Below are 13801 nucleotides of genomic sequence, written 5' to 3'. Positions count from 1 at the left end.
CTCAGTGACCGCTGGTATGAAGTGTGCTGACAACAATGGCGCACAGCTGCAGTGCTGTGCGCTACCTTATGAAGACTGAAAGTCTTCTGCCGCCTGTTTCTGGACCTCTTCAACTTCGGCATCTGCAAGGGGGGTCGGCGGCGCGGCTCCGGGACGAACCCCAGGGTGAGACCTGTGTTCCGACTCCCTCTGGAGCTAATGGTGTCCAGTAGCCTAAGAATCCAATCCATCCTGCACGCAGGTGAGTTGAAATTCTCTCCCCTAAGTCCCTCGATGCAGTGAGCCTGTTGCCAGCAGGACTCACTGAAAATAAAAAACCTAAAAAACTTTTTCTAAGCAGCTCTTTAGGAGAGCCACCTAGATTGCACCGTGCTCGGACGGGCACAAAAACCTAACTGAGGCTTGGAGGAGGGTCATAGGGGGAGGAGCCAGTGCACACCACCTGATCCTAAAGCTTTATTTTTGTGCCCTGTCTCCTGCGGAGCCGCTAATCCCCATGGTCCTGACGGAGTCCCCAGCATCCACTTAGGACGTTAGAGAAATAAGGGGTACAGGGTGTGATATGAGGATACAGGGTGTGATATGAGGGGTGCAGGGTGTGATATGGGAGTACAGGGTGTGATATGAGGGTACTGGGTGTGATATGAGGGGTACAGGGTGTGATATGAGGGGTACAGGGTGTGATATGAGGGTACAGGGTGTGATATGAGGGTACAGGGTGTGATATGAGGGGTACAGGGTGTGATATGAGGGGTACAGGGCGTGATATGGGGATATGGGGGTACAGGGCGTGATATGGGGGTACAGGGTGTGATATGAGGGGTACAGGGTGTGATATGAGGGTACAAGGTGTTATAAGGGGTACAGGGTGTGATATGAGGGGTACAGGGTGTGATATAAGGGGTACAGGGTGTGATATGAGGGGTACAGGGTGTGATATGAGGGGTACAGTGAGTGATATGAGGGGTACAGGGTGTGATATGGGGGTACAGGGTGTGATATGAGGGTACAGGGTGTGATATGAGGATACAGGGTGTGATATGGGGGTACAAGGTGTGATATGAGGTACAGGGTGTGATATGAGGGTACAGGGTGTGATATGTGGGTACAGGGTGTGATATGAGGATACAGGGTGTGATATGAGGGGTACAGGGTGAGATATGAGGTACAGGGTGTAATATGAGGGTACAGGGTGTGATATGTGGGTACAGGGTGTGATATGAGGGTACAGGGTGTGATATGAGGATACAGGGTGTGATATGAGGGGTACAGGGTGTGATATGAGGATACAGGGTGTTATATGAGGATACAGGGTGTGATATGAGGGGTACAGGGTGTGATATGGGGGTACAGGGTGTGATATGAGGATACAGGGTGTGATATGAGGGGTACAGGGTGTGATATGAGGGGTACAGGGTGTGATATGAGGGATACAGGGTGTGATATGGGGGTACAGGGTGTGATATGAGGGTACAGGGTGTGATATGAGGGGTACAGGGTGTGATATGGGGGTACAGGGTGTGATATGAGGATACAGGGTGTGATATGGGGGTACAGGGTGTGATATGAGGGTACAAGGTGTGATATAAGGGGTACAGGGTGTGATGAGGGATACAGGGTGTGATATGAGGGTACAGGGTGTGATATGGGGGTACAGGGTGTGATATGAGGATACAGGGTGTGATATGAGGGGTACAGGGTGTGATATGAGGGGTACAGGGTGTGATATGAGGGGTACAGGGTGTGATATAAGGGGTACAGGGTGTGATATGGGGGTACAGGGTGTGATATGAGGGGTACAGGGAGTGATATGAGGGGTACAGGGTGTGATATGGGGGTACAGGGTGTGATATGAGGGGTACAGGGTGTGATATGAGGATACAGGGTGTGATATGAGGGTTACAGGGTGTGATATGAGGGTACAGGGTGTGATATGTGGGTACAGGGTGTGATATGAGGGTACAGGGTGTGATATGGGGGGTACAGGGTGTGATATGAGGGTACAGGGTGTGATATGAGGGGTACAGGGTGTGATATGAGGGGTACAGGGTGTGATATGAGGGGTACAGGGTGTGGAGGGGTACAGGGTGTGATATGAGGGTACAGGGTGTGATATGAGGGGTACAGGGTGTGATATGTGGGTACAGGGTGTGATATGAGGGGTACAGGGTGTGATATGGGGGTACATGGTGTGATATGAGGGTACAGGGTGTGATATGAGGGTACATGGTGTGATATGAGGGGTACAGGGTGTGACATGTGGGTACAGGGTGTGATATGAGGGTACAAGGTGTGATATGGGGGTACAGGGTGTGATATGAGGGGTACAAGGTGTGATATGAGGGTACAGGGTGTGATATGAGGATACAGGGTGTGATATGGGGGTACAGGGTGTAATAATAAGAATTTACTTACCGATAATTCTATTTCTCGGAGTCCGTAGTGGATGCTGGGGTTCCTGAAAGGACCATGGGGAATAGCGGCTCCGCAGGAGACAGGGCACAAAAAAGTAAAGCTTTACTAGGTCAGGTGGTGTGCACTGGCTCCTCCCCCTATGACCCTCCTCCAGACTCCAGTTAGGTACCGTGCCCGGACGAGCATACACAATAAGGGAGGCATTTTGAATCCCGGGTAAGACTCATACCAGCCACACCAATCACACCGTACAACTTGTGATCTAAACCCAGTTAACAGTATGACAACAGAAAGGGCCTCTTAAAGATGGCTCCTTAACAATAACCCGAATTAGTTAACAATAACTATGTACAAGTATTGCAGATAATCCGCACTTGGGATGGGCGCCCAGCATCCACTACGGACTCCGAGAAATAGAATTATCGGTAAGTAAATTCTTATTTTCTCTATCGTCCTAAGTGGATGCTGGGGTTCCTGAAAGGACCATGGGGATTATACCAAAGCTCCCAAACGGGCGGGAGAGTGCGGATGACTCTGCAGCACCGAATGAGAGAACTCCAGGTCCTCCTTTGCCAGGGTATCAAATTTGTAAAATTTTACAAACGTGTTCTCCCCCGACCACGTAGCTGCTCGGCAGAGTTGTAATGCCGAGACCCCTCGGGCAGCCGCCCAAGATGAGCCCACCTTCCTTGTGGAGTGGGCTTTTACAGTTTTAGGCTGTGGCAGGCCTGCCACAGAATGTGCAAGTTGAATTGTGTTACAAATCCAACGAGCAATCGACTGCTTAGAAGCAGGTGCGCCCAACTTGTTGGGTGCATACAATATAAACAGCGAGTCAGATTTTCTGACTCCAGCCGTCCTTGCAATGTATATTTTTAAGGCTCTGACAACGTCCAACAACTTGGAGTCCTCCAAGTCGCTAGTGGCCGCAGGCACCACAATAGGTTGGTTCAGATGAAATGCTGATACCACTTTAGGGAGAAAATGCGGACGAGTCCGCAGTTCTGCCCTATCCGAATGGAAGATTAGATAAGGACTTTTATAAGATAAAGCCGCCAATTCAGATACTCTCCTGGCAGAGGCCAGGGCTAGTAACATAGTCACTTTCAATGTGAGATATTTCAAATCCACCTTTTTCAATGGTTCAAACCAATGGGATTTGAGGAAATCTAAAACTACATTTAGATCCCACGGTGCCACCGGAGGCACCACAGGAGGCTGTATATGCAGTACTCCCTTGACAAAAGTCTGGACCTCAGGGACAGAGGCCAATTCTTTTTGGAAGAATATTGACAGGGCCGAAATTTGAACCTTAATGGATCCCAATTTGAGACCCATAGATAATCCTGATTGCAGGAAATGTAGGAAACGACCCAGTTGGAATTCCTCCGTCGGAACCCTCCGATCCTCGCACCACGCTACATATTTTCGCCAAATGCGGTGATAATGTTTCACGGTGACTTCCTTCCGTGCCTTAATCAAGGTAGGAATGACTTCTTCTGGAATGCCTTTCCCTTTTAGGATCTGGCGTTCAACCGCCATGCCGTCAAACGCAGCCGCGGTAAGTCTTGAAAAAGACAGGGACCCTGCTGTAGCAGGTCCCTTCTCAGAGGTAGAGGCCACGGTTCGTCCGTGAGCATCTCTTGAAGTTCCGGATACCAAGTCCTTCTCGGCCAATCCGGAACCACTAGTATTGTTCTTACTCTTCTTTGCCGTATGATCTTCAATACCTTTGGTATGAGCGGCAGAGGAGGAAACACATACACTGACTGGTACACCCAAGGAGTTACCAGTGCGTCCACAGCTATTGCCTGTGGATCTCTTGACCTGGCGCAATATTTGTCCAGTTTCTTGTTGAGGCGAGACGCCATCATGTCTACAATTGGTCTTTCCCAACGGTCTATTAACATGTTGAAGACTTCTGGATGTAGACCCCACTCTCCCGGATGAAGATCGTGTCTGCTGAGGAAGTCTGCTTCCCAGTTGTCCACGCCCGGGATGAACACTGCTGACAGTGCTATCACGTGATTCTCCGCCCAGCGAAGAATCTTGGCAGCTTCTGCCATTGCACTCCTGCTTCTTGTGCCGCCCTGCCTGTTTACATGGGCGACCGCCGTGATGTTGTCCGACTGAATCAACACCGGCTTTCCTTGCAGGAGAAGTTCCGCCTGGCTTAGAGCATTGTAGATTGCTCTTAGTTCCAGAATGTTTATGTGAAGAGACTTTTCCAGACTCGTCCATACTCCCTGGAAGTTTCTTCCTTGTGTGACTGCTCCCCAGCCTCTCAGGCTGGCGTCCGTGGTCACCAGGATCCAATCCTGAATGCCGAATCTGCGGCCTTCTAATAGGTGAGCCTTCTGCAACCACCACAGAAGTGACACCCTTGTCTTTGGTGACAGGGTTATTCGCAGGTGCATCTGCAGATGCGACCCTGACCATTTGTCCAACAGATCCCTTTGGAATATTCTTGCATGGAATCTGCCGAATGGAATTGCTTCGTAAGAAGCCACCATTTTTCCCAGGACTCTTGTGCATTGATGTACTGACACTTTTCCTGGTTTTAGGAGGTTCCTGACCAGATCGGATAACTCCTTGGCTTTTTCCTCTGGAAGGAAAACCTTTTTCTGAACCGTGTCCAGAATCATTCCTAGGAACAGCAGACGAGTTGTCGGGATTAAATGGGATTTTGGAATATTCAGAATCCACCCGTGTTGTCTTAGCACCTCTTGAGATAGTGCTAAAGCTGTCTCCAGCTGTTCTCTGGACCTTGCCCTTATTAGGAGATCGTCCAAGTATGGGATAACTAATACGCCTTTTCTTCGAAGAAGAATCATCATCTCGGCCATTACCTTGGTAAAGACCCGAGGCGCCGTGGACAATCCGAACGGCAGCGTCTGAAACTGATAGTGACAGTTTTGAACAATGAACCTGAGGTACCCCTGGTGTGCGGGGTAAATCGGAACGTGTAGATACGCATCCTTGATGTCCAAGGATACCATAAAGTCCCCTTCTTCCAGGTTCGCTATCACTGCTCTGAGTGACTCCATCTTGAACTTGAACTTTTTTATGTAGAGGTTCAAGGACTTCAGATTTAGAATAGGCCTTACCGAGCCATCCGGCTTCGGTACCACAAATAGAGTGGAATAATACCCCTTTCCTTGTTGTAATAGGGGTACTTTGACTATCACCTGCTGAGCGTACAGCTTGTGAATGGCTTCCAACACCCTCTCCCTTTCGGAAGAGACGGTTGGTAAGGCAGACTTCAGGAAACGATGAGGAGGATCCGTCTCTAATTCCAACCTGTACCCCTGAGATATTATCTGCAGGATCCAGGGGTCTACCTGCGAGTGAGCCCACTGCGCGCTGTAATTTTTGAGACGGCCCCCCACTGTCCCCGAGTCCGCTTGAGAGGCCCCAGCGTCATGCTGAGGTTTTTGCAGGAGCCGGGGAGGGCTTCTGTTCCTGGGAAGGAGCTGCCTGTTGGTGTCTCTTCCCTCTTCCTCTGCCTCGTGGCAGGTACGACAAGCCCTTTGCTCTCTTATTTTTGTAGGAGCGAAAAGGCTGCGGTTGAAAGGTCGGTGCCTTTCTCTGTTGGGGAGTGACTTGAGGTAAAAAAGTGGATTTCCCGGCAGTAGCCGTGGCCACCAAGTCTGATAGACCAACTCCAAATAACTCCTCCCCTTTATACGGCAAAACCTCCATGTGACGTTTTGAATCCGCATCGCCTGTCCACTGTCGTGTCCATAAGGCTCTTCTGGCTGAAATGGACATAGCACTCACCCGAGATGCCAGTGTGCAAATATCCCTCTGTGCATCACGCATATAGATAAATGCATCCTTTATTTGTTCTAACGACAGTAAAACATTGTCCCTATCTAGGGTATCAATATTTTCAATCAGGGATTCTGACCAAACTACTCCAGCACTGCACATCCAGGCAGTTGCTATAGCTGGTCGTAGTATAACACCTGCATGTGTGTATATATTCTTTTGAATAACTTCCATCTTTCTATCTGATGGATCCTTAAGTGCGGCCGTCTCAGGAGAGGGTAACGCCACTTGTTTGGATAAGCGTGTGAGCGCCTTGTCCACCTTAGGGGGTGTTTCCCAGCGCGCCCTAACCTCTGGCGGGAAAGGGTATAATGCCAATAACTTTTTTGAAATTATCAACTTTTTATCAGGAGCAACCCACGCTTCATCACACACGTCATTTAATTCTTCTGATTCAGGAAAAACTGTTTGTAGTTTTTTCACACCATACATAATACCCTGTTTTACGGTATCTGTAGTATCAGCTAAATGTAACGTCTCCTTCATTGCCAAAATCATATAACGTGTGGCCCTACTGGAAAATACGTTTGAATTTCTACCGTCGTCACTGGAATCAGTGCCCGTGTCTGGGTCTGTGTCGACCGACTGAGGCAAAGGGCGTTTTACAGCCCCTGACGGTGTTTGAGGCGCCTGGACAGGCATTAATTGATTGTCCGGCCGCCTCATGTCCTCAACTGACTGTTTAAGGGAAGATAAACCATCACGTAATTCCACAAATAAAAGCATCCATTCTGGTGTCGACCCCCTGGGGGGTGACATCTGCATATTTGGCAATTGCTCCGCCTCCACACCAATATCGTCCTCATACATGTCGACACCACGTACCGACACACACCGCAAACTCACAGGGAATGCTCTAATGAAGACAGGACCCACTAGCCCTTTTGGGGAGACAGAGGGAGAGTCTGCCAGCACACACCACAAAGCGCTATATATACAAGGGATATCCTTATATTAAGTGCTCCCTTATAGCTGCTTTAATATATATATATATAGCCATTAATGTGCCCCCCCTCTCTGTTTTACCCTGTTTCTGTAGTGCAGTGCAGGGGAGAGACCTGGGAGCCGTTCTGACCAGCGGAGCTGTGACAGAAAATGGCGCCGTGTGCTGAGGAGATAGGCCCCGCCCCTTTTTCGGCGGGTTCTTCTCCCGCTATTTTTCCAGTCAGGCAGGGGTTAAATATCTCCATATAGCCCCTATGGGCTATATGTGAGGTATTTTTAGCCTTGTATAAGGTTTATATTTGCCTCTCAGAGCGCCCCCCCCCAGCGCTCTGCACCCTCAGTGACTGCCCAGTGAAGTGTGCTGAGAGGAAAATGGCGCACAGCTGCAGTGCTGTGCGCTACCTTATGAAGACTGAGGAGTCTTCAGCCGCCGGTTTCCGGACCTCTTCACGCTTCAGCATCTGCAAGGGGGTCGGCGGCGCGGCTCCGGGACCGGACTCCACGGCTGGGCCTGTGTTCGATCCCTCTGGAGCTAATGGTGTCCAGTAGCCAAGCAGCAAATCCACTCTGCATGCAGGTGAGTTTACTACTTTCCCCCTAAGTCCCACGTTGCAGTGATCCTGTTGCCAGCAGGACTCACTGTAAAGAAAAAAAAACCTAAACTAAACTTTCTCTAAGCAGCTCTTTAGGAGAGCCACCTAGATTGCACCCTTCTCGTTCGGGCACAAAATCTAACTGGAGTCTGGAGGAGGGTCATAGGGGGAGGAGCCAGTGCACACCACCTGACCTAGTAAAGCTTTACTTTTTTGTGCCCTGTCTCCTGCGGAGCCGCTATTCCCCATGGTCCTTTCAGGAACCCCAGCATCCACTTAGGACGATAGAGAAATGAGGATACAGGGTGTGATATGAGGGGTACAGGGTGTGATATGAGGGGTACAGGGTGTGATATGGGGGTACAGGGTGTGATATGAGGGTACAGGGTGTGATATGGGGGTACAGGGTGTAATATGAGGATACAGGGTGTGATATGAGGATACAGGGTGTGATATGAGGGTACAGGGTGTGATATGGGGGTACAGGGTGTAATATGAGGATACAGGGTGTGATATGAGGGGTACAGGGTGTGATATGAGGGGTACAGGGTGTGATATGGGGGTACAGGGTGTAATATGAGGATACAGGGTGTGATATGAGGGGTACAGGGTGTGATATGTGGGTACAGGGTGTGATATGAAGGAGTGGGTGAGTAGCAGAAGCAGAAGGGTGATCTGTAGGTGAGGGGCGTGGCGCGTGTTGGCGTGACGGAGGTCACATGGTCCCGTCTGTCACGTGACCGGCAGCTCCCCCGGAAGTGAGGACACGGGGAGCAGTAAGATGGCGGCTGTGCCGGGAGCGATGGTGAACTCGATGCGTCTCCGGAATCAGCTGCAGTCCGTGTATAAGATGGATCCGCTGCGGAACGAGGTGTCTGTGTGTCCTTATACCCCTGTGTACACCTGTGTATATCCTCCTGTCACTGTATGCACCTGTATATATCCTCCTGTCACTGTATACACCTGTATGTATCCTCCTGTCCCTGTATACACCTGTATGTATCCTCCTGTCCCTGTATACACCTGTATGTATCCTCCTGTTCCTGTATACACCTGTATATATATCCTCCTGTCACTGTATACACCCTCCTGTCACTGTATACACCTGAATATATCCTCCTGTCACTGTATACACCTGAATATATCCTCCTGTCACTGTATACACCTGTATGTATCCTCCTGTCACTGTATACACCTGTATGTACCCTCCTGTCACTGTATACACCTGAATATATCCTCCTGTCACTGTATACACCTGTATGTATCCTCCTGTCACTGTATACACCTGTATGTATCCTCCTGTCACTGTATCCACCTGTATATATCCTCCTGTCACTGTATACACCTGTATGTATCCTCCTGTCACTGTATACACCTGTATGTATCCTCCTGTCACTGTATACACCTGTATATATCCTCCTGTCACTGTATACACCTGTATATATCCTCCTGTCACTGTATACACCTGTATATATCCTCCTGTCACTGTATACACCTGTATGTATCCTCCTGTCACTGTATACACCTGTATGTATCCTCCTGTCACTGTATACACCTGTATATATCCTCCTGTCACTGTATACACCTGTATATATCCTCCTGTCACTGTATACACCTGTATATATCCTCCTGTCACTGTATACACCTGTATATATCCTCCTGTCACTGTATACACCTGTATGTATCCTCCTGTCCCTGTATACACCTGTATATATATATCCTCCTGTCACTGTATACACCCTCCTGTCACTGTATACACCTGTATATATTCTCCTGTCACTGTATACACCTGAATATATCCTCCTGTCACTGTATACACCTGAATATATCCTCCTGTCACTGTATACACCTGTATGTATCCTCCTGTCACTGTATACACCTGTATGTATCCTCCTGTCACTGTATACACCTGTATGTATCCTCCTGTCACTGTATACACCTGTATGTATCCTCCTGTCACTGTATACACCTGTATATATCCTCCTGTCACTGTATACACCTGTATGTATCCTCCTGTCACTGTATACACCTGTATATATCCTCCTGTCACTGTATACACCTGTATATATCCTCCTGTCACTGTATACACCTGTATATATCCTCCTGTCACTGTATACACCTGAATATATCCTCCTGTCACTGTATACACCTGAATATATCCTCCTGTCACTGTATACACCTGAATATATCCTCCTGTCACTGTATACACCTGAATATATCCTCCTGTCACTGTATACACCTGAATATATCCTCCTGTCACTGTATACACCTGAATATATCCTCCTGTCACTGTATACACCTGTATGTATCCTCCTGTCACTGTATACACCTGTATATATCCTCCTGTCACTGTATACACCTGTATATATCCTCCTGTCACTGTATACACCTGTATATATCCTCCTGTCACTGTATACACCTGAATATATCCTCCTGTCACTGTATACACCTGAATATATCCTCCTGTCACTGTATACACCTGAATATATCCTCCCGTCACTGTATACACCTGTACGTATCCTCCCGTCACTGTATACACCTGTACGTATCCTCCCGTCACTGTATACACCTGTACGTATCCTCCCGTCACTGTATACACCTGTATGTATCCTCCTGTCACTGTATACACCTGAATGTATCCTCCTGTCACTGTATACACCTGAATATATCCTCCTGTCACTGTATACACCTGTATGTATCCTCCTGTCACTGTATATATCCTCCTGTCACTGTATACACCTGTATGTAACCTCCTGTCACTGTATACACCTGTATGTATTCTCCTGTCACTATATTCACCTGTATATATCCTCCTTTCACTGTATACACCTGTATGTATCCTCCTGTCACTGTATACACCTGTATATATCTTCCTGTCGCTGTATACACCTGTATGTATCCTCCTGTCACTGTATATATCCTCCTGTCACTGTATACACCTGTATGTAACCTCCTGTCACTGTATACACCTGTATGTATCCTCCCGTCACTGTATACACCTGTACGTATCCTCCCGTCACTGTATACACCTGTATGTATCCTCCTGTCACTGTATACACCTGTATGTATCCTCCTGTCACTGTATACACCTGAATATATCCTCCTGTCACTGTATACACCTGTACGTATCCTCCTGTCACTGTATACACCTGTATGTATCCTCCTGTCACTGTATACACCTGTATGTATCCTCCCGTCACTGTATACACCTGTATGTATCCTCCTGTCACTGTATACACCTGTATGTATCCTCCTGTCACTGTATACACCTGTATGTATCCTCCTGTCACTGTATACACCTGTATGTATCCTCCTGTCACTGTATACACCTGTATGTATCCTCCTGTCACTGTATACACCTGTATGTATCCTCCTGTCACTGTATACACCTGTATGTATCCTCCTGTCACTGTATACACCTGAATATATCCTCCTGTCACTGTATACACCTGTATGTATCCTCCTGTCACTGTATACACCTGCATTTATCCTCCTGTCACTGTATACACCTGCATTTATCCTCCTGTCACTGTATACACCTGTATGTAACCTCCTGTCACTGTATACACCTGTATGTATCCTCCTGTCACTGTATACTCCTGTATGTATCCTCCTGTCACTGTATACTCCTGTATGTATCCTCCTGTCACTGTATACTCCTGTATGTATCCTCCGGTCACTGTATACACCTGTATGTATCCTCCTGTCACTGTATACACCTGTATGTATCCTCCTGTCACTGTATACTCCTGTATGTATCCTCCTGTCACTGTATACTCCTGTATGTATCCTCCTGTCACTGTATACACCTGTATGTATCCTCCGGTCACTGTATACACCTGTATGTATCCTCCGGTCACTGTATACACCTGTATGTATCCTCCCGTCACTGTATACACCTGTATGTATCCTCCTGTCACTGTATACACCTGTATGTATCCTCCTGTCACTGTATACACCTGAATATATCCTCCTGTCACTGTATACACCTGAATATATCCTCCTGTCACTGTATACACCTGAATATATCCTCCTGTCCCTGTATACACCTGCATATATCCTCCTGTCACTGTATACACCTGTATGTATCCTCCTGTCACTGTATACACCTGTATGTATCCTCCTGTCACTGTATACACCTGTATGTATCCTCCTGTCACTGTATACACCTGTATGTATCCTCCTGTCACTGTATACACCTGTATGTATCCTCCTGTCACTGTATACACCTGTATGTATCCTCCTGTCACTGTATACACCTGTATGTATCCTCCTGTCACTGTATACACCTGTATGTATCCTCCTGTCACTGTATACACCTGTATGTATCCTCCTGTCACTGTATACACCTGTATGTATCCTCCTGTCACTGTATACACCTGTATGTATCCTCCTGTCACTGTATACACCTGTATGTATCCTCCTGTCACTGTATACACCTGTATGTATCCTCCTGTCACTGTATACACCTGTATGTATCCTCCTGTCACTGTATACACCTGAATATATCCTCCTGTCACTGTATACACCTGTATATATCCTCCTGTCACTGTATACACCTGTATATATCCTCCTGTCACTGTATACACCTGTATGTATCCTCCTGTCACTGTATACTCCTGTCACTGTATACACCTGTATGTATCCTCCTGTCACTGTATACACCTGTATGTATCCTCCTGTCACTGTATACACCTGTATGTATCCTCCTGTCACTGTATACACCTGTATGTATCCTCCTGTCACTGTATACACCTGTATATATCCTCCTGTCACTGTATACACCTGTATATATCCTCCTGTCACTGTATACACCTGTATATATATCCTCCTGTCACTGTATACACCCTCCTGTCACTGTATACACCTGAATATATCCTCCTGTCACTGTATACACCTGAATATATCCTCCTGTCACTGTATACACCCTCCTGTCACTGTATACACCTGTATGTATCCTCCTGTCACTGTATACACCTGTATGTATCCTCCTGTCACTGTATCCACCTGTGTATATCCTCCTGTCACTGTATCCACCTGTGTATATCCTCCTGTCACTGTATACACCTGTGTATATCCTCCTGTCACTGTATACACCTGTGTATATCCTCCTGTCACTGTATACACCTGTGTATATCCTCCTGTCACTGTATACACCTGTGTATATCCTCCTGTTACTGTATACACCTGTGTATATCCTCCTGTCACTGTATACACCTGTATATATATATCCTCCTGTCACTGTATACACCTGTATATATATATCCTCCTGTCACTGTATATATCCTCCTGTCACTGTATACACCTGTGTATATCCTCCTGTTACTGTATATATCCTCCTGTCACTGTATACATCTGTATATATCCTCCTGTCACTGTATACACCTGTGTATATCCTCCTGTTACTGTGTATATCCTCCTGTCACTGTATACACCTGTGTATATCCTCCTGTCACTGTATACACCTGTATGTATCCTCCTGTCACTGTATACACCTGTATGTATCCTCCTGTCACTGTATACACCTGTATATATCCTCCTGTCACTGTATACACCTGTATATATCCTCCTGTCACTGTATACACCTGTATGTATCCTCCTGTCACTGTATACACCTGTATGTATCCTCCTGTCACTGTATACACCTGTATGTATCCTCCTGTCACTGTATACACCTGTATGTATCCTCCTTTCACTGTATACACCTGTATGTATCCTCCTGTCGCTGTATACACCTGTATGTATCCTCCTGTCGCTGTATACACCTGTATGTATCCTCCTGTCGCTGTATACACCTGTATGTATCCTCTTGTCGCTGTATACACCTGTATGTATCCTCCTGTCACTGTATACACCTGTATATATCCTCCTGTCGCTGTATACACCTGTATATATCCTCCTGTCACTGTATACACCTGTATACATCCTCCTGTCACTGTATACTCCTGTATGTATCCTCCTGTCACTGTATACACCTGTATACATCCTCCTGTCACTGTATACACCTGTATATATCC

General features: G+C 47.3%; 1 protein-coding gene across 4 annotated transcripts in view; it reads left to right on the top strand.

Moving 5' to 3' along the window:
* The first annotated feature begins 8467 nt into the window (after positions 1–8467).
* Positions 8468–13801, top strand: part of PCGF1 (polycomb group ring finger 1) — a 57360-nt gene continuing 52026 nt past the window's right edge. The window contains exon 1 of one of the 4 annotated variants that reach the window (XM_063954171.1): positions 8468–8655. In XM_063954171.1, coding sequence (XP_063810241.1) covers positions 8566–8655 — 90 coding nt within the window. In that variant the 5' untranslated portion in view covers positions 8468–8565. The remainder of the gene's footprint in view (positions 8656–13801) is intronic. The other 3 variants (XM_063954188.1, XM_063954161.1, XM_063954179.1) reach the window with 3 other exon arrangements.

Source organism: Pseudophryne corroboree, chromosome 1 (genome assembly GCF_028390025.1).
Source record: "Pseudophryne corroboree isolate aPseCor3 chromosome 1, aPseCor3.hap2, whole genome shotgun sequence".
NCBI classification, from domain to species: domain Eukaryota; kingdom Metazoa; phylum Chordata; class Amphibia; order Anura; family Myobatrachidae; genus Pseudophryne; species Pseudophryne corroboree.
This window is presented reverse-complemented; position numbering and strand designations above follow the sequence as displayed.